Raw genomic sequence first — 25,776 nt, forward strand, 5'->3', positions numbered from 1 at the left:
TCCTGGTCAAGAATGCAGGTGACTCATCGTTAATATTCAAGGATCCATAGGCTTCTCACGGGCAAGTCGATGCGCTGGCTGGGTCACGTAGCCCGCATGTTCAGCCGCCGCATGCCCAACAAAGCTTCTGTTTGGCCGGATAGAAGGGACTAAACGGGCGCGGCACGGGTTGGAGAAGAGATGGACACTGATGCGGTACGAGAGGATGTGGAGCTGAGTGAACTTGCTAAAGACTGGTACCAGCGGTGTCAAGATCGGCCTCTGTGGAGGACGCTAGTGGGCAGTTGGAGGCAGTCGCCCCCCAGCAACAGCGGAGGCCAGAGAAGCGACGCTCACAACAACGTGCGGAGCTCCGGGCGAATAAAACGCAGCGAGTTGGTAGAGTAGGGAACACAGGTGGTGCATCTGCCAGTTATCTCAGTCAACCCACGACACCTGGGTCTGTCCCGTGACCTCCTGCCGCGGGGAACCTTCGAGACTTTACGTGGCCACAAAGTGCACCTAGCCGGGCACAAGTGCCGTGGCGTAGTTACTGTTCGTGCGTTGTGTGTCGTGGGTTTAAGCGATCCCTGCTGCCATGGGCGGAGGCAAGATTCAGTGCGGCTAAATAATCTATTGGTGATTCGAATCGCGAATTTTAATCGCAACATTTCATAACATCGCCAGGATGGTGGTTAATGGTGAAACAACGAGCATTTAACCTCAATTCGGGGTCAATCAGAAAGGTCAAAATAGTTACCCACATTTTACCCCACCCCCCACCCCCAGAGCTATCTGGCTAAGGCTTATTGTAGGCTGTCGAGTTTTTTTGCGAGATAACAAGAGCCAGTGGCAGCTTATGCGGCAGGTGCAGTACAAGTTTAAAATGCGGATTTCCAGTCAAGACGAGGGCACAATTTCGTCTTCAAATACCACTTTCTCATCATTTGCTACATTTAAAAGTCAAGTTTCCTTGCATCCTTCATATGGCAGTTACAAAGATTAAAATAACTGGCTGGAAGTCTGACAGATGAATCCTACAAAATGTAATCGCGCCTGAGCGGAAAAAATGGAATTGGATATTTGTAACATCTAAAAACCGCACGCCAAACCTGCGTCTCTTGATGTTAAATGTCAAGACAGTCCACTTGCAAAGCGGTGCATGTATGCAACAATAAGCGCGTCCATTTAAAGGATAACCAATACAATTGAAAACAATACAGCTGGACCAACAGGTGAATATCCCTCAAACAAGATGTTTATAAAACAAACATTGGTTATTATGCACTCAAATGATGTATATTGTTGTGTCCGTTGTACGAGATGGCATAACCAATTGATGGCCTCAGTAAAACGATGACGATGGCTCAGGAGCTCTAATTGTCAGTACTTTGTCAAGCGACTGCTGAACGAGGGCCTACCCATGCCGCGAAAGTCTTATGGGAGTTGTTTAACCATACTTCACCATGCTAGTTAGTAAAGGGGAGGGGGGTGCTCAAGATCTGTTCAAATGTCGCTCTCACTCGCCGCCCACGTTATCCGTGACCAGGAATCCGAACTCAATCATTTGCCAGCTGCAGCGTGCAACTTCACGCCCTGTGCTGTTTTGTTTTACAGCTGGCCAAGTAAATCTCTCGCCCCTCTCCCTGGGCCACACGTGGCGACCTCCGGGTCTGCTACGCGTGAATTTCACAGGGCCAGTAGAGAGTGGGGGGGGGCATGGGGGAGCCTGGCTCCGATGAAACCCTCCACAAAACGCAGCAATCCAAGTCGTGGCGCGCGCGGTGCAAACTCGCCCAGGAAGAAGGAAGAAAAAGAGAGAGAGGACGCACCCAGAGCCTCTCAAGGCGCCCGAGCAGAACGGTGTGATTAGGGACGAGGATGTCGGGGCTGGGATGGGATGGGGGGGCATCAGGACGCAGGTCTGGGCATGTTAGCTATCGCATTGGGTCTGCGTGGAAGGGTTCGCAGCCCGTCGATCAATCAGATAGAGCACCAAGCGAGCTTCTTAGTCGCCAATTTTGTAAAATGCCGCAACAATTGATCCCGCGGGGCAATTTGTCGGCTGCGCATAATTTCACCGCACCAAGTAGCGAGCACTCCATCCGCCGCCCTCGCTAATGCTGCCCTGGTGGCTGAACCATTTTGTCGTGGTAATGGATATGATGGTGGTGGCTCTGCTTCAGAGCAGAGCGAGAGTTGTGGCGCGATGGTGACGTCGAGCCCGAAGAGAATTGGTGTATCGCGACACGGTAAGGAGTTGTTGTTTTTGGTCGTCGATTCTGAGCGTTGCCTTTTACAAGATAATATTCATGTCACGGTTACGATTATTTGCTTAGCTTGCTGTCATGCACTGTATTTCGTCAGCACCAATTAATTATTGACGTTCCGAACAAATCGTAATTTCTAATAGCCCGTCTCTCGTACACATCTCTCGCCAGAGAAACGCGGTCGGTGCTATGGCCGTCACCTGGTTATGAATATCTCTTACATGGCAATGCAGGTGATGATGATTGCGATGATCGAGTAGGAGGATTTTTCGTTTAAATCCGCTGCTTCAAAAAATAAAAACGGTGAAAGTTGTCCAACGTAAGCAGGAGGCAGGATTTGGGCAGCGAGGTGTGTTTCGTCATTGGCACGTGTGACTGAGAGGTGGCCTTTGTTGAACGGACAAGCACGTTTGCGTGCGTGTGTGTGCGTGTGTGTATGTGCGTGTGTGTGTGCGTGTGTGTGCGTGAGCGTGCGTGAGTGTGTGCGTGAGTGTGTGCGTGTCTGTGTGTGTGCGTGCGTGTCTGCGTGTGTGCGTGTGTCTGCGTGTGTGTGTGCGTGAGTGTGTGTGTGCGCGCGTGTGTGCGGCGAACAGCGACGATAGTGCAGATTTGCACCGTCTCTTCTAACAAGGGGTGATGAGACACCGAACCCATCCCTGTAATGAACAACTTGACACCCTTGTGCATACCAGAACATCGCACAACACAATCCGGATTAATGAAGCGTCCCACTGCGACCGCATCTGAAGGCGGTCTACAGGCATTCATGGCATTTTTGGGGGAAATATAATTTTATTTTATTTTTGTTCAAGCCACGATGCAGAATAACGGCGCTTAAATGTCTGCCATCACAAGTCCAAGTACAGCAAAAGTCATGAAAACATCCATACATTTTATTTGTAAATAATAACAACGTTAGTGATGTTTTTAAAGTCGTCAATTCACCCATCAACGTTGATACAAAAACGTGTTTTTTTTAATCGACGCTACAATTAGCGCGAAAGCGGTTCCTTCCTCCTACCACCCCATCACCTGTTATTGGAGATAGGTTCAAAGAAAATAACAAAAATATTTTTTTGTTATTTTCTTTGAATCTATCTCCGTGACTTTACCGAAAGACTCAAGAATATGAATTCCTGCAGTCACGAAAGCTTTAAGTCAAGAGTATGCATTACCTGTTATTGCAAGGGTGACTTGGTTTTATGGAATTTCATCACGCAGCCACACGTTGGACAAGAGGTGACCTGGCACTGTCTGATGTGCAATGGGGTAACCCTCATGCACACTGCGTGCAAGGGGGTAACCCCCATGCACACTGCATGCAAGGTGGTAACCCTCATGCACACTGCATGCAAGGGGGCATGCATCGGATGCTCCTAGTTGGAACTGGCAGAAAGCATGTCACAGCACATTGCAGCAATTCTGACTTTTGTACAGTATGAATGAGTAATGTAGACGATTTGGTGACAGCGAGAGAGCAAAATAAATACTTTAGATTAATTTGAGAGAGGCCTAAAAGGCGGCCGATGTGTCCCTTCGTACACATTAACGCCAGAGCACTGAAATAACAAACACACGCACGCAAAGAGCAATTAAATAAATAAACAAAGATTCCATTTGAGAAGCAGGCGGCACCATGCCCTGGGTCATGCCGACTCGTACAGTGGATCGCTCACTTATGACATCCCTGCAGCGCGTGCACACGCGCGCGAACGAGCACGCGCTCGCACGCGCCCACGTGCTCGCTCGTTGCCATGCAAGTAGGACCGCGATTTATCCCGATAGTTGGGATGGGGGCCACCGTTAGCAACCTCTCCCGCATTTGCGATCTGAAACGATGCGGCGAGAGGGCGTTGGGTGTCAGCAACACGCCCGGCCGCCTCCGTGTTGTTCCCAGTGTTGGTGTTGGCGCAGCGGTGCTTGTTTTAGGCCGAGTTGACCTAGAGATAGCCCAGGACACATTCGGATGTCAATTGGCATGGCCTGGAACAAAGACTGGCTCAACCAGGATTGCAGCAGCAGTGCATCTTATGACACCTCTTCCTTACACACACTCACACGCTCAAGCACACACCACCACCACAAATGCACATGCATAGCGGCACGTGGAAATGCATGGACGTGAAAAAATGCACGCACAGCAGTAAGTGCGTACAGACACGCACGCATTTTGCCACTGAGACCAACAAACCACCTCACATAAATCAAAGTTATATGAAATAAAAGTGCTGTACAGCACATATAAAAAACAACAACCGTGACAAGCTAAGTTCATCATCTGATACACACACACGCACCTCCACCCACACAGAACGAATGCCCATTACCACCTGCAGCAATCTATTCAGCACCACATACTGCCACGTAGACGTCAATTGAAGGACCTGCAGGCAACGATAAGAGGCAAGGCCAAGTCTACCGTTATAGACATGGAGCTATTCACCCCTCCCTCAATTGTGTGTCACGATTCGCGTTCAAGATTGGACTCATAATTTTCTGCCTTGTATGTCGCGTCTCATTTGAATGCTCCGCCTTGTGTCGTCTGTCTCGTGTTTACCATCAGCTGAAGAGTGCACGAGTTCAGAGTAATTGATTCTTAGATGCGTGTATCGCGTGTGGGAGAATCAATTTTAATCTACGATTCATCACACAACTACTGCCCAGTCAATTTCCAGACGATGGCAACAGAAACCTTCGTCTGCACTCGCATGCTTGCGTTGGAAATAAATTGATGGGAAAAACAACAGAGCCGCTAATGTCTGAATGTTTTTATTTTCTCAGAAACATTAACACCAAAGATCATAACCACAGGCCCGTATTAATTGCACATTGTATTACAAAACACAAACAATAATGCAGTAGTTAAGCAATGCACCCGTCCGACTAAAAAAGTCACGCAAAGTGGCTTACCCCATTTGAAACAACCAGCAATATCAATTAACAAATACAATTAATCGTAAAAAAGAGATGATTTTTACAAAAGGCTCCATAAGCAGCAAAGTTGACAATTCACATTTGTTTTGTGATGAATGGCGGCTCTGTTTGTTCGCCAGTCGCTATTATTGTTTTGCACGATCACATCACAAGGTTTGGTCTGTTAATAACATGTTAAACATCACGGGACACTGGCCAGCATAGCTATTGCACCGAGCACGCTTGCCAGATCCAAAAAACCTGCCATCCAAAGCCACAGGCGTCACAGCGGTGATGGCAAGCACTCTCACACACACACCCTCTTACACACTCTCACACTCTCTCACACGCACTCACTCACACACTCCCACACACACTCTCACACCCTCTCACTCTCTGACAATTACACACACAGACTCGCACACACACAGACTCACACACAGTCACTCACTCACTCACACACTCACACCCTCTCTCACTCACACACACTCACACACACTCTCTCACACAATCACACACAGATTCGCACACACAGTCACTCACTCACTCTCACACACACAGACATACACATACTCACACCCTCACTCTCACACACTCTCACACACACTCTCTCACACAATCACACACAGATTCGCACACACAGTCACTCACTCACACTCACTCTCACACACACAGACACACACATACTCACACCCTCACTCTCACACACTCTCACACACACTCTCTCACACAATCACACACAGATTCGCACGCACACACAGTCACTCACTCACACTCACTCTCACACACACAGACACACACATACTCACACACACACTCTCTCACACAATCACACACAGACTCGCACGCAAACAGAGACTCACACACAGTCATTCACTTACACTCACTCTCACACACACTCTCACACACACAGACACACACACACTCACACACAGACTAACACACTCACTCACATAGACTCACACACACGCACTCTCACATACTCACACCCCCCCCCCCCCCCCAAACGTTTTCCTCTCCTCTTGTTCTCTCGCTCTTTCAAATCACCCTCTCTAAATGAGAGAAAACTGACATTGTATTAAAAGTGGGACTAGGATATTGAAATTCTACATTGCGAGCTTATTAGCAGTCCCCGGCAGCACTGTCCCACGCGCATCGGTGTTCTACACATCGGGGTTTATAAAGCAACGCTGTTTCTAAATTAAATAAAGTATCAAGCGTACATCCATGGAAAATAATATCAAAACCATAAAGTATTCAACCACCACCGTAGTCATTGTAGGTAGCATCTTGGCAAAATAAAAATAAATCATTACGGTTTAAAAGCAGAACAATTCCAATGTAATATATTACTGATTAGTTACATGCACAGAAAGGGCAGGGTGCCCCTAACACGAACGCAGCGCTGGTACCGGAGTGTTGTTTATTCCGACTCTCGTGGTAACGCACACACGCACACACACACGTGTGTTTGTGTGGAACTCTAAACAGAATGATGCCAAACACCAACGCCCCCACAAAGTCGCCCAGGAGTTGAGATGACTCATGAGTACATACTACTCGGGGGTGGGGGGTAGGGGGGCATGTAGTTGATGTTAATACGAGTAATATTGTACTCCCAGTTGTCTTGAAGACCGTGACTTGACAATCGCTTACCAAGTCACTTCACCTCTTGCGTTCACACACCAGAGCTGGCCTCTGTTTAGTGCGAGTGGACTTGGCCGTGCCCGACTTTTAGAATAACGTTGTTTTAAAAAAGATATATTAATTCGTGCCCACAACGTAACCTGTCGCGTTATCTCAGGCAAACGCTAAACGCTCAGTCGTGCAAACAAATCAATAAGCAGATACTGTCACACCACGTGGCAGAAAGACACCACGTGGCAGAAGGACCCTTCTGCCACGTGGTGTGTCCCGTCGCTGACACCTCCCTGTGACAGGGCACAGCGCTGCTCGCCTCGGGGCTCATCACGAATTCTGCTCAGTGGAGGTTGACGCACGCCGCTCGCGTCGGCCCCTGTGGGGTCGCCAGTGCAGGGCATCTCGTTTAGGTTTCAAATTGAAGAGGCACGCACCAGAACATCTTTCCGACATGCACGCGCAAGCTTACAAATATACAAAAAATAAAACCTCTATTTAATCACGTGCGCATTTTTTTTAAAGAAACCAACTGGTCTGTGATTTAGCTTTTGGATTTGAACAATTTTTGTTAAGGGTCGCGTAAAAGCTGCACGAGGCGTTTTAAAAAAAGACACAACTCAACAGTGGCCAATTGAAACGCACGGGAGTGCACGGCTGAAGCCAGCGTCACTCTGCGATGCCCGCGGGCGAAGTAAACGGCCGCCGAAGGGACGCAAGCGGCGGGTCGTGAACAACACTCCGTGGCCTCCGCGGTGGCTCGGGAGCGCCCTAAAGCCGCGAGTGTCCGCGAGTGGCCGAGCGGGTGACTCGCGGCCGACCCCCAAAGGACCGGTCACCGAGTTCTGAGCGCGTGCCATCGAGCACGCGCTTACGTCTGCGTAACATTTTGACCACGAGTGTGTGAAGTATTGCAAAAGCAAAACGTTGTTGTAGACTGTTGGCCAATGCAGGCTGGATTACAGAAAGGTGGGTGGGGGGGACCCCCTGCTTTCCTTAAATGCGCAACACAATGACAATATGATATTCCTGTTTCTACTTGCTCGAGGCTTAAAGCTAAAATTAACAGGGGTAAATGACGTAAACACGTCTATAGGATGGTCCCTCTCTGTTATCCGTGGCTCATTAATTCCCATGTACCTCAGGCTGACGAGTCACCACCCGTGATTAACATTGCTAAAGGCAACATAATCGGTAGAACTATTAGAAAAACAGCAGTAAAACAGTGTTACTAAATCCTACCAAAAACACCCACTTATGAACAAAAAGAAAATATTAAATAAAAAAATATATATACAAGCGAGTTGCAAGTTAATTTCATCACGCACGTTTAGCCTGTGAACATTGCCCAAGGGGAAGTCGCTTGTGAATTCCTCCGTTAGTGCGCTGTCAGGCACACGTCGGAACACAGTTCACCACAGAATAAAAGCCAGCGTGTGACCACGCAAGTTGCCCCAATTTTGACCCAAGAGAGCGAATGGCAGCTGAGCCAAGAGGGATCCGTGGAGTAGGATTTCACGAGGATGCCATTTCAATAGCAACGTCGTGTCTGCCTGCCCGCTCCGAAACAAGCAGGAGCGAGCATCGGGGTATAATCATATACGTGCAGAGGGTGAAGGAGCAACGCAGGGGTATTGATGACCCTTCAGACGTGCAGACACATGTTGTTCCGCTCGGCAAAATGAAAAGAGGCACCAGGGGCATGGCTCTGCCTCCCCTCCTGCCCCTTTGTGAATCAGCCATCAAACAGAAAATGAATAAAATTCATGCGAGTGTTGTCAACGATTCAACGATATGTGATATAATGACCAAGGTAATGTACGGCGCTGTCACCTGCGTGTGTGTGTATGTAAATATTTCCGTGTTTGTCTTGTTTGGTTTTTGTTCTCGCTGTAGCGCACACCCCTCCCCCCATTCCACCCCTCCATCTAAACAACCACCAAAAGGTTACATTGTGATTTTGTGCCAATTATATAAAATAAAAAACAGCACAGATATTCCAACGCATGTTCACATTTTGGACGCATTGGGATCCGAGTTTAAAAACAACCGAAGCACGAGAGATGATGAATAATGTGCTCGAAGACAGAATAAAATAATGACGCGTTCGCAACGGCGATGTAAGAACCACAGGTATAAAGAACTCTTTGCACAAGATGCAGGTAAACGCGCACAGCAAGGCAGGCCCTGGGGGAGCTGTGCAAAGTCAGACAGAGAGCGAGAAACCCGACGCAAAAGAAAACCGCAGATTCCCTAACGGCCCATCCCCGTAACGCGAACGTGGAAAATTCAATTGAGCGTCTCGATTACATGCCGATGACACGGGATTCAACACACGGCACCCCGCACAATTAACTCCCTCAGAGTCAGTCACGCCCACAATGCCATTTCGAACATTCCCCGTGCTCCCGTTGGCACTTGTCGATCCCCGCAGCGGACTCGCCCAGGGATGGGGCACTGCCGACGGTTATCTCCAGGGCTCGGCGGCAAGAATCGCACGCTGGCCGAGGTGCGCGTGAAGCTCCCCGACGTGACTTCGGGTGGTACCGTGCGTTGTTCGGCACGATTTCCAAAGTTCAGCTCTAAAGCTTCATCAGGAACTGAATTAAAGGAGCTCACGTTCTCCCTCGATAATTTCAAGTCGAAAACACACCAGAGGGCAACTGAGCGCCTGCACGACAAGCATGCGTACACAAGATGTGAGCGAATCTCACCGCGCACGCATGGCGACATTGATCTATTTGACGGCGCTGCGCCGTTCCAGCGACCACACCGCCCCCGATGCCAGGTTGTGTCGACGCCGTGGCACCGCGGCGAGGGGCGGCCGCAACTGCAGTGAAGGTGGCGGCGGCGACAGTGACAGTGACATTTCTTGTACTTTCTGTGACCGACGGGAAACTGCACGGAATTCAAATCACTTTGCTCCTCGCGTGATGGCGTGACATTTGAGCTTCCGAACTTTGAGCAACAACCTTGAATTCCACTCAACTATATTTACAACTGCACGAGCCACCGGTCCAACAAGAAATATTAATCAACAGTGCAGCGTGGCGGTAAACAACACGAAATGAAAAACAATGGCATCAAGATGTAGCTGCTTGCCAAAAGCAAGGTGCTAACACCGAGGAGTTGATACGAGTGTTCTCCATAAACACAAGGGACAGCGAGCGGGGTTCTAACGGATTATTGGGTTGTTTTAGAACCTGTTATCGCCCTGCTGTTGTGAAAGCATGAGCAGCCTATTTAGGACCACATTAAAAAGTGGCTTTACATTTTTATGGAAATATTCTCTCTAACCGCAGCCAGCCATGAAGGTAAATATTTAGATCAATCACACACACCAATGTCAATATTGAACGCTGCATATGCATACAATTATAAATACATATACCTCCGATTATCATGGTTGGCTACGAAGTCCAACATACATACATACAAACGAATTACAATTCCCTGGTGCGATGACTACACGCACGAATGTAACCATATCCCAGGCTATGTACAACGGTTGATAATCAGCCCGGCGCCACGGAAGTGGCTGAACATTGACTGCGGATCCCTCCGAGCGCAACAGGGGACTTAATCTCAGCTCTACGCCCACGTCGCATCACGCTGGGGCGAGGAAAAGCTGCGGCAGACTGGTGACGAGCCAAAAATCTGCGCATAATCTCCGGGGGGGCGAGCAGCTTAGGTTCTGCGTGGTCACAGCAGGAGAGGCACGGTCACTTGCCCTCCCTCGTGGGTATTTGAGCGAAGCCAAGCGGCTCAATCACGCACGCGATACGTCGGCGCGGATCTGCGGAGCGGACCGGCCCCCGTGTCGTCTGACGTGGCCCGCTGCACACCCTGGCAATGCGGGTCAATGTGGGGGCAACGGCGAGGTGGCAAAGAGCTGATGGCGTGTCCAGGAGGAGGTTGCGGTTCGCGTTCCTACGCTTTTACAGCCTGTGCCTCGGCTGGCCCTCAAATCTGCCCGTGGCAATTAAACGCTTAAAGAGGTGCTCCTGGTACCAATCCGCACGGACATTTGGTCACGCCAAACGTTAAGTGTGCACTCAAATTAGTTAAGCTAGGAATAAAGTAAAACTATGATTGAAATTACACCTAATTTTACTGCGATGGTTTGTGCCAAGTACACAAAAGAGATTTGGCAGGTAGCATCTAAGAATAATGTTTTCTTCTTTACAAGAACAGCATCTTTAATTTTAATTCAACAAATTAACAAATTGCTATGTTTAGAACGGGACAAAGAGTTTACATTAGTTTATATATTAAAACTTTATTTTCTTGTTTTATAGTTTTAATCCAGTTTTACCATGAATTTCACTTTCTTATGTTGGCCTCAACTGTAAATAATTCCGAGCGAGTGTGATTAAAAGCGATAAATAAAGCCGGTGAGGTTACACCACCACTGTGAACACATCTCAGACTCCACAGCCAACTATATAGCACATTCCTCATGTCACCGACAACTACCACAACACATGGGTCATGTTTAATCGTCGCAAAACAAACTTTGTACCTGTTTTTTTCTAAACAGTGATCGCAATCACTGGATGCGGGCATGCCACTGTGGATAACAAACGAATAAATGGATGGTGCAAATAATTGGCTCTCATTTATTTATTTAAGTGCCCACTACCTTTTATCACTAGCTGCAGCCAATACTTTTTTTAATGCAATTTACAAGTTTTACAGTCGCTTGAAGAGATAACAAAACCCACACAGCACAGAAGAGGGAAATGTGTTCTGTGAACGTCTCTGGTTTGTACGCGGTGGGCTCCATTGATAATGCACAGCTTTTCGTACAAAACCGGGATTCGTTTCGAAAGCCATCGCACTCGGACAAAATCTCCCACGACGTGTGGGCCGGCGTGGGAGAGTAGGCCCAAAATGCCCTCGCGAGAGAGGCTCTCTCCAGAGCCGCCTTCTGCGGAGGCCCTTCCGTCAGCAGCGGTGCGAGCAAGCCAACGCAGGGCTGAACCTTTACCGTGACGAGGAAAACGATTACCAACTCGGCACACGCCTAGCGTGGGGTGGGGGGGGGGGCGGCACGGCACCAGCAGCCACCGCACTCCCCCGCTCCTCCCAGCGATGTCGGTGCGGCTAGGTGGTGGTGGGGGTGGGGGGCGAACGCGAGTCGCCGCGGGCGTGCGGGCGACCGAGCGGGGCAGCTCAGCGCTGGCTCGGGCCGTGCTCGTCCTTGGACGAGGCCTTGCGCTCGCGCTCGTGCTGCAGCGCCAACACAAGGCGCTCGATGAGCACGGAGAGCACCTTGTCGAGCGGGTCCATGACGCCGCGCTGCAGCCACTTGGGGATGGTGGTGCGCGCGTGGTGGAAGCCCAGCTTCTGCAGGATGTAGTCCACGCCCACGGGGTCGATCTTCTGGCCCGTCCACGAGATGAGCCTGGGTGGAGGTCGGGAATTGAGACGTGCGATGGATGCGGGGTACATTCACCGATGCTTAACGCTCGCGACATCACGACCTATAAGGGTGCATTGTTTTGTAATCGTACGTGTTGTTGTTTGGTGAACGATGGATAACTGCAACTGGTATCTGTCGGAGGGAGACTGGTGGTAAACATGTCGGAGTGTGTAGAGTTATTGAAGGTGGATTTTTTTTTTCTGAAGGAAAAAGTTGCACGATAGCAGGGTGAAGTGCTTTTGGAAACCTGAACGTGATAATAACATGCCGAAAAATAACATGTTTTAATTAAGCGATATACATAATATGGCTGTAATATTCACGACAATAATAATAAGGAATGAAGGTCGGCGGCCAAGACTTCAGACAGCAGCAGCTAGAGGTGATAAGACACTCAAAGTACGTAGAACCGTGGAGATGGAGTGACGAAAGAAGTTCATGTTCAGCAGCTAAGTGGCGTTTTCTTTCATTGCGAGAAATGGCGGCAGCTTGAGGAGGCCTTCATCTAGCAGTGGGTAGATCACGGAGGACGATATGTTATTGTCGATAACTTTTGCATGTGACCCGTGCAGCCACAAGAGGCGCTACACTTGCCACAGCCGAACGAAATATGGATCTTGAATCAAATCACAACAACTGAATCGTGACAATTCACTGCAGGGAGGGGGTACGCGGGGTGGTGGGTAAACGTTACATGCATGAGAAGCATACTGCGAGACGCCAGTGGGCTGATTGGGAGTAATGGAAAGAGAAGAAAGGACAGAGGGAGTCCACGATAAATCCAGAGGAAAGGGAGACAGTCGGGTTAAGGGTCAGTGTTAGAAGATGAGATAAGGCAGGCAGGACAGAGGGCAGAGCAAGACAGGAAGCGAGGAGGAGGTGACACAGGGGAGAGAAAGGGCGAGTGCAGCAGAAGAGAAAATAAACCACAGGGAAATGGTAATGGGAGGTTACAGGTAAAGAAGAGAGGGAACGTGGAATGTGGACGAGGTGGGAGGCACAAGGATAATGGCGAGGGTGGCAGAAAAGTGGCGGGAGGGGGGAAAACCTTTAAAACAGGGTTTCTCAAATAGAAAACCACTGCGCCACCGTTATCACTGCCTCGGAAAACATATATATACAGACGACTACTCACCCAGTACACACGGCAGCAGCCTACTACACATTTCTCTGTTCTAAGGCTGTTTTGGGAACAATGTCGCCGAGGTCTTTTCTTGGCCTGTCCTTGTACACCAATGCAAACACGTTTTCGTTTCCTTTGTCGCGTTGAATTCCTCGCGTGTTCATTAGTCTCCTCCATTCAACACGACAATGCATATCCTATACGCCGACGCGCAGTCAAAGCAATCTGAGTAACCCTGTGGGAATACTTATTGAGTTGATATTGTATTCACAGTGATCCCCCAATGCTGCCGGGGTGTAACGGTCAGCACACCGGCCTTGCAACCCAGAGGTTGCTTGCTCGATTCCATCTCCCGGAATCTCAGATAATACAAAGGGTAGGTTTATTTACTGCCCCTCCCCTCTGTCTACCGAGCAATATTAATGAGTACGCAGCCGATTAAGTTTCAATTTTCAGTTTATTTATTAGGTGTATAGCCGATGATCCTCACGTGCGGCGGGGTTAAGAGTGGGCACTTCCACCTCTTCCAAGACGTCTGGGCCCGTGTGGACGTATCGGTCAAAACACCTCCTCGAGGGGCTGTGTTGAGCTTCCCACAAGCGAGAGGGCACCGCCCACACCATCAGTGGCGTGAGCGAGCAAATTGTAGAGCTGCATTGTTGAGCTGTAAAATGCCACGGGATGTTTCGCAAGATGCGGCGTCTCAACCCTGCCTCCGCACCCCACCGTCGTCACTCACCTGAGCGATGGCTCCAGCTGCCAGGTGTTGCACACGAACTCGCGGCTGTCCCCGCCCGTTGGGGGGGGCGGGGGCGGCACTTCCTGGCTCGGGGTTCGCTCGGCCGTCTTCGCCGTCGTGGGGCTCCGCTGGCTCCCGCGAGACAGCGAGCCGCGCGTCGTGAACATCGCTGTCGCGTGGGCAAACGAGAAAAAGCAGACAAGTTGACGCACGCACGTGGAGCATGTCACGCTGGCCAAAGCGCTCCCGCTTTTTTGGGAAGCGTTTCGCGAGTGGCATGGAAGCTGATGGGGCAGCTGTCGGGACAAAAAGCAAGTTGACTTTTTGCCTTGGTTTGTGTCTTTAATTTTTGAGCAAACCCTTTTGAAAAATCTTCTCGGTGACACTGCGTTGCAAGTCGTGCACAAACGCAACTTTTGCAAATAGCGCTGCCTTAAAAGGAAAAATGTAGAATGTATCACTCTATTATAAAAACGAATAGGTGAAGTCGCTGATAGCAGTGCAACATTGTGCTGCAGGTTCGCTCAAATTGCATAATCATTATGAGCGTGCCCCCAGCCCCATTGTGGACCAACAGACGGATGGAGCTAATGCCTTCATAGTAAAGCGTTAAAAACGTTGGCTGGGTGCCGAGGCTCTCCACTGCAGAACAACTCAGTGGGGGCCATCTCTCCGCTGGTCAACGATGGCAGGCAAAGATCCACGGTGCTGGTGCGAACTGCGTGATTTATCCGAGTGGTGGACCACAATGCACCTCTTCAGGAAATTCTGACGATTTTGCATAATACAAAAAAGACTGCGTGCTTTTTACACGTTTCGCTTGGGTTTGTGTCAACTCACGGCTTTTCGGGCCTGCCTATTATTCTGTTGATGGGTATTTCTCATCGTTTACAAAAGCGATTGCCCAGCAGTGCTAGCCGACATCTCAGTTGGGGTTGACTCGGCTCCACGTTCCTCCAGGAGGTCAACGGTGGTCATCCCATAGACAGACTGGTCCCTGCCATGGAAATGTAGAATTTGACATAGGAACTCTGGGTCACCAATGGAGACATGTGCACATCCCCATTGCTTGTTTAAGGTAAAGAGGTAATCTTCATCTAAGGAGGGCCGAGAGAAGGCGGAGACTGAAAGTTTATCTTCCAAGGGAGACGAGGGTCATGATAGGAAGACCGTAAAGATCTGATTAAAAAAAAGTAAAAAAAACCCACCAGAGCCAATCCGTCATCCATATACAAACAAAACCATTACATCACATGTAACATTGAACAGGAAGACGCTCCAAATGATTTTTTAAGTGATTTACTTGACACATTTACCGATAATGTGGAATGAGATGCAATACCTTCCTCTGGTGACCATTCAAAACGGTGAGCAAATGATCGATATTGCATGACAGTAGCTCATGGCAAGGTTAGACGTTGTAAGGACACGCATTTCTACGTAGGGAAATCAAATGAATGCTTGCACTACACCGGTAACTTGTTGAGAGAGAAAAAAATGTATATTATCTTCCTATCTATCCACGTGGCAGGTTATCCTATACAAACCAGCACAAAACGAAGCACAAATGCACAGGAGGCAGCATGGCCAAAATGCTGGCAATTTGACTGCAGCGAGACATCAAGAGCCCATGGCTTAACGTGCTCAATCTCAGCGCCACCCGCTTATACGAGCACCAGATCCCAACAGCAGACATTTCGGCTACTCCCGGTGCAGCCGTTTCTGAAGCCTTGTAACCTTGCCAGAGCACACTATCGCAAGGTCACGGCTCCTCCCTGTGTGTCTGGGGAGAAGAAATCGCATCAGCCTTTCAAAAGGGGACATTTTCAGACACAAGCAGATCTGAATTAATAATAATAAAAGGCCAAGTGCCCCCCTTACATTATCTGGTGACCTGAACGTGAAGGACGTTGAAGCGATCAGAGGAACGGCAGAAATCAAGCAGAGATAGATATAGTTTGAAACAAAAGGCCATCCTGCCATGTTCTATTATAAAAATGTGTTCTCTTCAAACTCAAGTGTCCACCTTGGCACTGAGGCACAGACTGTACCACCAAGTCGATAAAAGCATCCATCTCCACTATTCCGCATTGTGAATGTCATAAACCCGAATCTCAAACCCTTTCTTTACTAAAACGAGGTGCAAAGTTGCTCTCAAGGATCTCTGCCCCTGCAGGTTCAGGGACTGAAAGTTCCTTAGTCACCCGTGAGCGAGCGAGTGAAGTGTGCATCTGTGTAACTGTAGCGGTGGCATCCTTAGTCACCCATGAGCGAGGGCGTGCAGTGTGCATCTGTGTAAATGTAGAGGTGGCATCCTTAGTCACCCGTGTGCCAGCGAGTGCAGTCTGCATCTGTGTAACTGTAGCGGTGGCATCCTTAGTCACCCGTGTGCCAGCGAGTGCAGTGTGCATCTGTGTAACTGTAGAGGTGGCATCGTTAGTCACCCGTGTGTGAGCGAGTGCAGTGTGCATCTGTGTAACTGTAGCGGTGGCATCCTTAGTCACCCGTGTGTGAGCGCGTGCAGTGTGCATCTGTGTAACTGTAGTGGTGGCATCCTTAGTCATCCGTGTGTGAGCGCGTGCAGTGTGCATCTGTGTAACTGTAGTGCTGGCATCCTTAGTCACCCGTGTGCCAGCGAGTGCAGTGTGCATCTGTGTAACTGTAGAGGTGGCATCCTTAGTCACCCGTGTGCCAGCGAGTGCAGTGTGCATCTGTGTAACTGTAGAGGTGGCATCGTTAGTCACCCGTGTGTGAGCGAGTGCAGTGTGCATCTGTGTAACTGTAGTGCTGGCATCCTTAGTCACCCGTGTGCTAGCGAGTGCAGTGTGCATCTGTGTAACTGTAGCGGTGGCATCCTTAGTCATCCGTGTGTGAGCGCGTGCAGTGTGCATCTGTGTAACTGTAGTGCTGGCATCCTTAGTCACCCGTGTGCCAGCGAGTGCAGTGTGCATCTGTGTAACTGTAGCGGTGGCATCCTTAGTCACCCGTGTGTGAGCGCGTGCAGTGTGCATCTGTGAAACTGTAGCGGTGGCATCGTTGATTCCCAGGTGCACGAAAGTACGTCCACAACAGGGGTCTTTGCCGTTGTATTACGGAGGTTGATATTGGAGTGATTACCGGCTCGTCACCTTGCGGTGGCCAATTCACACACAGAATCAGAATCTTTATTTAGACGGCAGGAGGAATCCGATGAGCTGCAAAGCTGTTTTTTTCCGCAGATGCCCAGTAGGGGCGGGTCATAAAGTTACAACAAACGATACAAAAACACAATAGGAGTGCAAAGTACATAGCCAAGGGACTCCCCTAGATTCCATACACGTTACAACGGTGTGGTCAACATGAGCACTGGGAAATTAAAGGTGGCTTGGCATGAGTGGTGCTGACCACACAACCCTGTTACAAGGGTGTTGAACTGTTCTAACGAGTACTCACTAAAGGCAGTTTATAGGGCTGGGTAATAAACTGTGAAGAATAGCCTATAAGGCTAAGTGGAATGGAGGTTGCCTGCACACCGTATAAATGTGGACAGGAGTATGAGTGTGTGTGTGTATTTATGTACATGCGTAGATGTGTGCACGTCTGTATATATTTGGATCGAGAAAGTAAATGTCACACGTCCACAAACAAATCTGCTGCGCAACGACCAAAACTCTCGCGAAATGTTCATTCAAAAAGGTCATCAAAGCATTCGCAACCAGAACACAAAATAAATGGCCCTCAAGAGTTTGAAGTTTAACATGCATGGAACAAAAAATTTAAGATGCTTAAAGGCATCTCCACACTTTTTAATAACCACTTAGGCTATGGTCTTACCTAGTGGTGCTGGGATTTATGATAATGCCCTCATTGCTCGCATAAACAATGCGGATGTGGTGCCAGTGCGGAAATGAGGTCTCGTACCGCGTCAGACCTTTTTGCTGTGCTGCTCTGTTGTGAATTAATGATCTGCTGCTTTGACGGAATGGCAATCGGCCTGCTGGCACAAACTCCCCGCTGTTCTCCACAGTCTATTACCTGGTGCAGTATTGGATGCAAGTTTTCAGGACTCGGGAATCAATGCATTTGGAACAGACATATCTCAAAACTCTTAAGTGGAGAACAACCGCAAGGTATGTTGCTGATTTGTGAGCGTTTTCCAGAGAGTTACTCCTCATGTCAAGCCAATCTAGTGGGACCAATTCTCGCGTTGACAAACGTTCCCCTTTGTCCGATTTTTGGCGAAAAGTTTCGATACGTCATCGCCAACAGAGATGACAAGGCAATATGGTTTTGGCCATTTCGCCAAGAAGCGGAACGTTTCTCTCACGATGTTCACCTGTGACAATAATAACAAGAATGATGAGAATCATTTAAAAGCCTTTTGTAAATCGACTGCTCTATTAAGTCGCATAAAAGCCGTGTCGAGCTGCTGTAGAGGAGGATGGTGAGCAGGGCAGGTGCAGATCGTAGCCGCAGCTGACGAAGGCCATGGCCAGGAATGACGCCAGGTTCACAGCGCAGCGTGCTAACCAATGTACCACCACGTACCTCGGGTGTGTGCTAATTACCACGCATGCCACCCTTATCTGTGATATGTTTTCAAAATATACTTTCGGAATGTTTTTTTCTATGGAGGTGGCCATAAACCTTCTCGCACTTTTTTTCACGAAAACTTGAAGCATCTCACGGCGATTTCGGTGGGAACCTAATTAGCACGGATATTTAGGTGCAGCTTAACACGCGAGTAATGTGAGATGTGACACAGAAGATGTTCATTTAAGAGAGTTGCAAAGCATAAGGGTGAAGAATGAACGAATGACCACGAGTGATGGACACTTTTAAAATTACATGTGATGAGATACGAAGGCATTTTTTTTGCACAAAAATATATTAGCTGGGCCATCCTATGAGGAATGCTACTGTTTTCATAAGTATATTCAAAATTAATCATAACTCGGGTGGGTCAAATCTCGCAGAGCTTTGAATACGGTGCAGTAAAGTCCGATGCAATATGACTCACTTTAAAATCAACGGATAGCTCAGACACTCACATTTCCAAACGCCACAGTTAGAAGACAAAAAAAACCTCACGTAGAAAATATGGATTTTAAGGCAGTCCCGCTAAGTCTTCACCAGCGTGCGCACCCTCTTGCCAATGGAAAGCACACTAAACGTTATATAGAGCAGCTATGGTGCACACACATTTAAAATATAACACTATTACCCTCACACTGAATGATGAAACCATGCAAACTGATTTACATGTTGCTGATAGTCTAACAACAAAGCATTGCGAGTTTCATTAACAAATTACTTTATCCGGCAAAAGGAATCTGGTCCCTTTGCTTCGGGTCGCTGCCGTTTCTTCTCTAAACTGTACGTCCATCCCTGGCAACGACGGTGGCTGGTTGGGTCACGGAGAGCCGAAACAGCATCACTCAGACCCTGGGTTCAAATCTCGGGAGCATCCCAGGGAGTCGATGGTCTCAGCCGAGTCACTTGTGACTGAACACAAAGTCCACCAAACAGCGTGTTTAACTTAACGATAGATCTCGCTCTGAGAAAAAAAAAAACCAGAACATCGGTTTGAGCAGCATGCGGCCACAGAACACCACAGCACGTGGCAGAGTGCAATGCGCGCGGTGTGGGCAAGGGATCACTTTACGAGATCTCAGAGCTGGTCCTGCGGGACACCACCTTCCACGGCTTATTTTATAACATGGGCGGCGCTGGTCTGCGCAAGGTGCGATGGGACTCCCGATCTCAGGGCAAGACGCCGGGTAAGACGGCCGTGATACCTTTCTCCTTCTCCTTGAGGTAAGCGGAGACGAGGTCGTGCAGGAACATGATGAGCTCGGCGTCCATCGTCACGCAGATGTGGTCGCGGAACTCCGTCACAACGCTGCACTCCACCTTCGGCTTCCGTGATGCATCTGAATAAAAAAAAACGCGGGGGGTGCAAAAAAAAGACACGTCGAATTCAGAGGAGGCTGTTGATTAAACTTGACTTTCCACAACCAGCTTTAAGTATGTCAGAGGCATGTCAGAGCCACAACTGGGCTGCTTCGTGTTGCCATCGACGATGCGGTGACATCCTTTCTGTCACCACTGCCTCCTGACTTCAACCCTGTTCATTCTCCCTGCCCATGGCAGCTGAGTGAAGACCCTGGGAGGGTGCACGTTCATTGAGTAGCGATGTAAGCAAGACCAGGTGAGTAGCACTCCGTAGATATAAAAAAAAATCTTCAAATCACGATTAAATGCAACAATTAGGTGGTATATCATGCGTTAAACATCAAAATTATGTGCAAAACTACTAATGTCTTGCTTTTCAAATCTCACTGCTCATTGACTAAATGAGGTGGTACCGTCAAGGCCACACAACAGTGACCATTGATGTCATCAGGCAGCCTCGGTGCCTGGGGTTATTTCACTCGTACCTCTTTTCCACTAGACAACTGAGCCACGCCAGGGCCGTACAGTGCCAGCACGGCGCGGCTCTCGAGAGCCGCAGTTGTTTTTCTGCTGCAGAACCCAAGTTGCGTTGCTGGCATCACACGCAACCAACGTGACATCAGCACCAGGCGTTAAAGTGCACCGACTGACACAGAGCACGAAACAAAATGATTATGAACCCCGCCTATGGCCCTGCCTGGTCCCGAGCCAGACTCAAACGGCTTGCGAGACAAGCACAGCGTGGCTCGGTTCCGGCTCGGCTCGACAAATAGCCAGTGGAAAAACTACCCGTACCGTGAGGGCTCTGCTCTGGCCGAGCTAGCTTGTGCCAGTGGAAAAGCGATATTGCTGAGCACAGCTGTTCGTACGACAAGTCCACTCATCAAGTCAAGAAAACAGGTAGGCCCGTGGCACAGCACTGGCCTGGAATGGCTCCAGCCCGCTTAGAACTGGTCGTGAAAACGGTATTACTCCGTCTGCTTTGCCTGCGGCAGTCACAGACACGGCACTTTGTGAAATAGAAACCGTTCGTAAACGAAATTAAATCCACGAAAAAAATATATTCATTATACGTTCCATATGAAAATTTACAATTGAATTAAACATATTTTCTTTTTCTTCTGCGATACCACAGGCATCTTCAGAATTCCAAATGTACAACATAAAATAATCATGTTTCTGTTATTTCCTATTTAGGTAAAACCCAGCATGCATTCCATTAACTAAAAATGTGTGGGCTAGGCGAGATAATGCTCAGTCAAAACGGACTTGATTCCTCGAGGGATCTGCTCTGACCCAAATGCTGTGACAAAATTAGGATATTTTTATGCTCCTGCGATAAGGCACAGAAAGTTAATATCCCACGCAATCTAAAACATATAATTTCTTTAGTTTTTAAGCCCTGGCATGTGCAAGAATCTCCGTTCTGTCCTAGCTGTCTCATACCTTGTGACGCTTAATAGAATCCCGTCTGTTTTCTCTTGGGTGCTTTTGTTTGGCTCACTTAGCCTAAGCTATTTACAATGAATCATAATGAGGTTTAATGTTAGCAGTGTTGGAGAAGTAAGATTAAGAAAACACAACTGGACGCAGCGGGGTGTGCTTTAACACGGGTTGGTGTTGGTGTTGATCGTGTAAACGCTGTGCCTGCAGTTGCAGATTGGGGCCCAATGCTCAACAAGAAACCCAACTGTGCCGATCAACACAACATTCTAGCAGACCGTATTTCATTTCCCAACCCCACATTCCCAAAAAAATTACATTTTCTCTATTATTCGCCGGAAGAATTGTGCACGAAATGGAAAAATACTGCCGACCATGAATACGTGGCCTATTCCACAACGCTGCCCTTTTACAAAGCGATTTGGAAAAACACGGAGACGGAAATTTGGCCGAGGAAACGGAGTGATGATGTTTTCTGCCCCATCTCCTTGCGTGAACGGACTGAGCAAAGTCATGAAATGAAACTTTTCCATCCTCAATGCTTTCCTTACTGCCAACGCGATGAAAAACTATAATTTGGTCATTACTCAACATTAAGAGGATCATAGTTTAGTGCCTAAATAGAACACAGTTTTGCAACAATAATCCACTTTGAATCTGAAAATCTCAATAATGAACTCTGTCTCTCTCTAATGATATTATTGTGAAATACACATTGTAGAAAAGCACTTAATGTCATTGTGATTTACATCACACTCTGAGTATTTTCCCATAATAGCACGCACTCATTTGGTAACGTTTCTTGTTTATTTGAGTTAGAGAAGCCTGCTTGTACGCTCACTATTAAATCCAAGATACGTGAAATTTGGGAGCATGCTCGTTTGCAGATCGTGGTTTTAATTAAAAAAAAGAATGGCTTTGCCTGGACAAAAACCACGTAAAGTAAAATTTTACAAAAATTCCAAGGAAACCACGTGGGACCGTTCACAGATTTATTTGGTGTGTTTTTTATTATTTTGGAATTACCATATACATTACTATTTAAATGGAAATTATTAAGTCATCCTGCCTCTTTTTTGCCGAAGAAAAACACTTTTTTACGTTCCAGCCCCAACTTAAGAAGTGAATCAATGAAGTGCCTGCCTGCCCGCCCGCCCGCCTGCCCGCCCGCCTGCCCTCGACGCATCTACATCAAGCATTGTCTCACTTTACGGTGCCCAGAGGAGCTTTTAATTGTTCCTCATATCATGCCCTTTCTTGGCCCAGCAGACAATATTGTATAAGACCAATCATCGTTCATACTCGAAGCACCACCCTGCAGCGGTTTGGCCCACCGGAATCTTTCCCAGCTGAGTAAAGAAAGGGACCGGGTGTAGCTGCAATGAGCATTCAAAACACTCTTTAGTTTTTTTATGGATAATTGTACAAAGTTGGCAGTAAAACTGTCACGAAATGGCGTACTAATGTCAGGGTCAAGGATAAGAGGTCATTATGACCGTAACGGCTGATGTTACCAACATCTCAATTGCTTCTTCCCCTGCGTTAGATCCTACACTTGTTTGCAATGTCTACATCCAACCACCAAGGTCTGTTAAGACAGTGCAGTGTACAAACATCTGGCCCGAGGTCTTCTGCTATATATTTATGCATGCAGGACACTATATCAAGGAGAAAATTATTCTCTCACCCATGTTAGTGATATTTCAATAACATTTTCCCACGGCATGATACTATTGCTCATGTGCAACAATATCTACTCCAGATTGTGCTGCGAGATGCCAGACAAACGTGTCACGTGATCAATGAGAGCAGCGCCGTTGCACAACTACACATTAGAAGAGCAGTGAGTTGTTAATTTGTGTTTATGCCCTCAGGCTGGAAAGACCAGCGAAATGTATTACACATTTTGAAGCTCCAAATATGGCAACAACTTCATGAGTGCAAATGTTTACAAATGGGTGGAACGGCTGTAATCAGGACATAAGCATGGTCGGTCAGTCAATGCTTTAACTCTACCCAAACTTGCTCATGACGAGGGGTTGATTTTAGATGACTGGAGAGTGGGAATTGAGCATAGATCACTGGGTATGGTGATACGTGTGGGAACAGTTCATTTAATAACCAGTGACAAGATGAATTTTGGGGAAAGCATGTGCCCGCTGAGTGGCAAAAAATATAACGGAAGACCAACATGTGAATAGAATGTGTGCTCGCTGTGCCTTATCAGCAAAATTCCTCCGTGAAGACAAAGCATCTCTGGCTTGCATCGTCACCGCTGATGAACGTTGTGTTCATCATTCGGAGCTCGAGAGTGAGTGCCAAGAGCACCGAAAGGAAACACCCAGCTTTCTCGAGTAAAGAAACACAAATTCTAGTCGCAACCTTATTCTAGAAGGGTAGCGACGAAACATTTTGTTTTGGGATATACAAGGGAAAAGTTGCCTTTCAAAAAAATATCAAAACACTGTCTCAAGTGCTTCACATATATATGACTTGTTGGGGAACAAAACAATAGCCTGGGATTTGTTGCAAATGCCATGTCAGCGCGATAATAGACACCCACTCTCTTCAGGTGCCACAATATAATTGTTGGGAAAGCTCGGATGGAATGTTCTGGAACATCGGGTATAGAGCCCAGACGTAGCTCCTCCAGACTCTCATCTGTTTAAAGTCTAACCGCTGAAAGGAGCTCTGTGTATATGGTGGTTCAACAGTGACAGGACCGTGAAGGCAGTAGTTCAGTTACGGCTTAAGGACAAACCAAGACCTCCATGCTGCTGGCATTAGAGAGCACGTGGGCCAGTGGAAGAGGTGTATTTTAATATAATATATGGATACATATTTTGTTCGTCATTTTGATGCTAATGTTCTCTGAAAATAACGTTTGCATCTTTACCTGCTGAAAAACCGCCGAGGCAAGTGTGCGGTTAGGAACTTATGGGGAGCGATGGCTTAGTGGCAAAATCAATGCGCTATGACCTCGTTGAACCAAGTTTTACTGTTGGCCACAAAATGTAACACCTGGCCATGGTATTGTGCTTAATGATGGTCATATGGCTGGTGCCGCAACAGGTCACCTTTGTCCCCTAACTAGGAAATGGATTTTAATCGGGGTGAACCTCGTTGAGGTTAGGATAAGGTTCTGACACCAATTATCACTGAGGTTATGCAGGGTCAGGAGCTAACCAATATTTCCAGGCTTAAAGCAGTTCAATAACTATACAACACCGACATAACCCCATGTAAGTCAAAATAGACTTTTGGAGAAAGTGCTGTTAGTGGGAGCCTATGGAGGCAGGTGGTATTGTCAGGGCCACCCCCATCCACTTTTGCATTCCCAGTACTGATGTTTGCACATTGCAGCAGGTTCTCATTAACGCCGAGTTGAGCTAGGGGAGAGGCCCCGAAACGGTTCAGATATAACTCGCCACTGACGAAGAAGCCTGGGGAATGGAGCATAGCTTTTCCCCACAAGCGCGCGAGTGCACAGAAACAAACTTGCCGACGCTGTCAGACGACATTCGCTCGAGCGCACCCTGGAGGGACGGTCTCTCCGACTCCTGCAGCTGGGCCGACTTGAAGAGTAGCTGCGTGCGCGGCAGAGCGAAGATGGTCTCCGTCTCGTGGTTGTAGCTGGGCGCGCCGCGCGGCCCGCCAGACAGGCTGGCACTGCGTTGGGCTGCGCCGCCCTCCGTCGCGTTTCCATCCACGTTACGCAGCAGGTTCAGCTCTACCGGGCGAGACGGGTGGGGGGGGGAGGGGCGACAGAATCGTGGCTCTCCCGTCGAGGCTCGCCAAGCTCTCCCCGGGAAAGTGGCGGGTGGAGTAGTTGAGACGGATTTGCGAAGTGGCATTATTCAAACTCTGAAATATTCTGCCACTGCTGCAAGTGTGGCGTGAGAAATCAGCCTAAGCAAATCACTGCCTGCAGATTCATCCGTGGGTGAAGAGACCTGCCCTGTGCAAGTCCATCTCTGGGCAGTCGGTTCCTTGTGTCTGCGGTCATCCGCGTGTCGTTTTGTGTGTTGGCTTCTATTTCTTTATACTTTTTGCAAAAAAGTTAAGTTTTAAACTCATATTTTTTGTGTTGCCTTAAATGTTTATAATATAGCTCTGAAATGACCAACACAGTTTACAAGTAATACTCATTATATGTTTAAATAGTAACATTAATTATGTATCCCTTGCATCATAAACAAGGTCCCTCTTGTAAGAGAGACTTTCCTCTCAGTGGGCTCTCATCTGAATCCTGCTGAGTGAGTAGCCTACCGATTGATTTAACTATAAACCCATCATTAACTTTGCTCAAAAA

The 25,776-nt window shown here is 48.1% G+C and overlaps 1 protein-coding gene across 1 annotated transcript in view; it reads right to left on the reverse strand.

Annotated features, from left to right (window-relative positions):
- Nucleotides 1-5,002: 5,002 nt before the first annotated feature.
- BLTP1 (bridge-like lipid transfer protein family member 1) overlaps nt 5,003-25,776 on the reverse strand; it is a 128,374-nt gene continuing 107,600 nt past the window's right edge. The window contains exons 84-87 of the mRNA XM_078603032.1: nt 25,000-25,194; nt 19,865-19,999; nt 14,088-14,256; nt 5,003-12,207 (exon numbers count right to left, since the gene is read on the reverse strand). Coding sequence (XP_078459158.1) covers nt 11,976-12,207; nt 14,088-14,256; nt 19,865-19,999; nt 25,000-25,194 — 731 coding nt within the window. The 3' untranslated portion in view covers nt 5,003-11,975. The remainder of the gene's footprint in view (nt 12,208-14,087; nt 14,257-19,864; nt 20,000-24,999; nt 25,195-25,776) is intronic.

This window comes from Lampetra planeri, chromosome 19, assembly GCF_965212315.1.
Source record: "Lampetra planeri chromosome 19, kcLamPlan1.2.h2, whole genome shotgun sequence".
Taxonomy (NCBI): domain Eukaryota; kingdom Metazoa; phylum Chordata; class Hyperoartia; order Petromyzontiformes; family Petromyzontidae; genus Lampetra; species Lampetra planeri.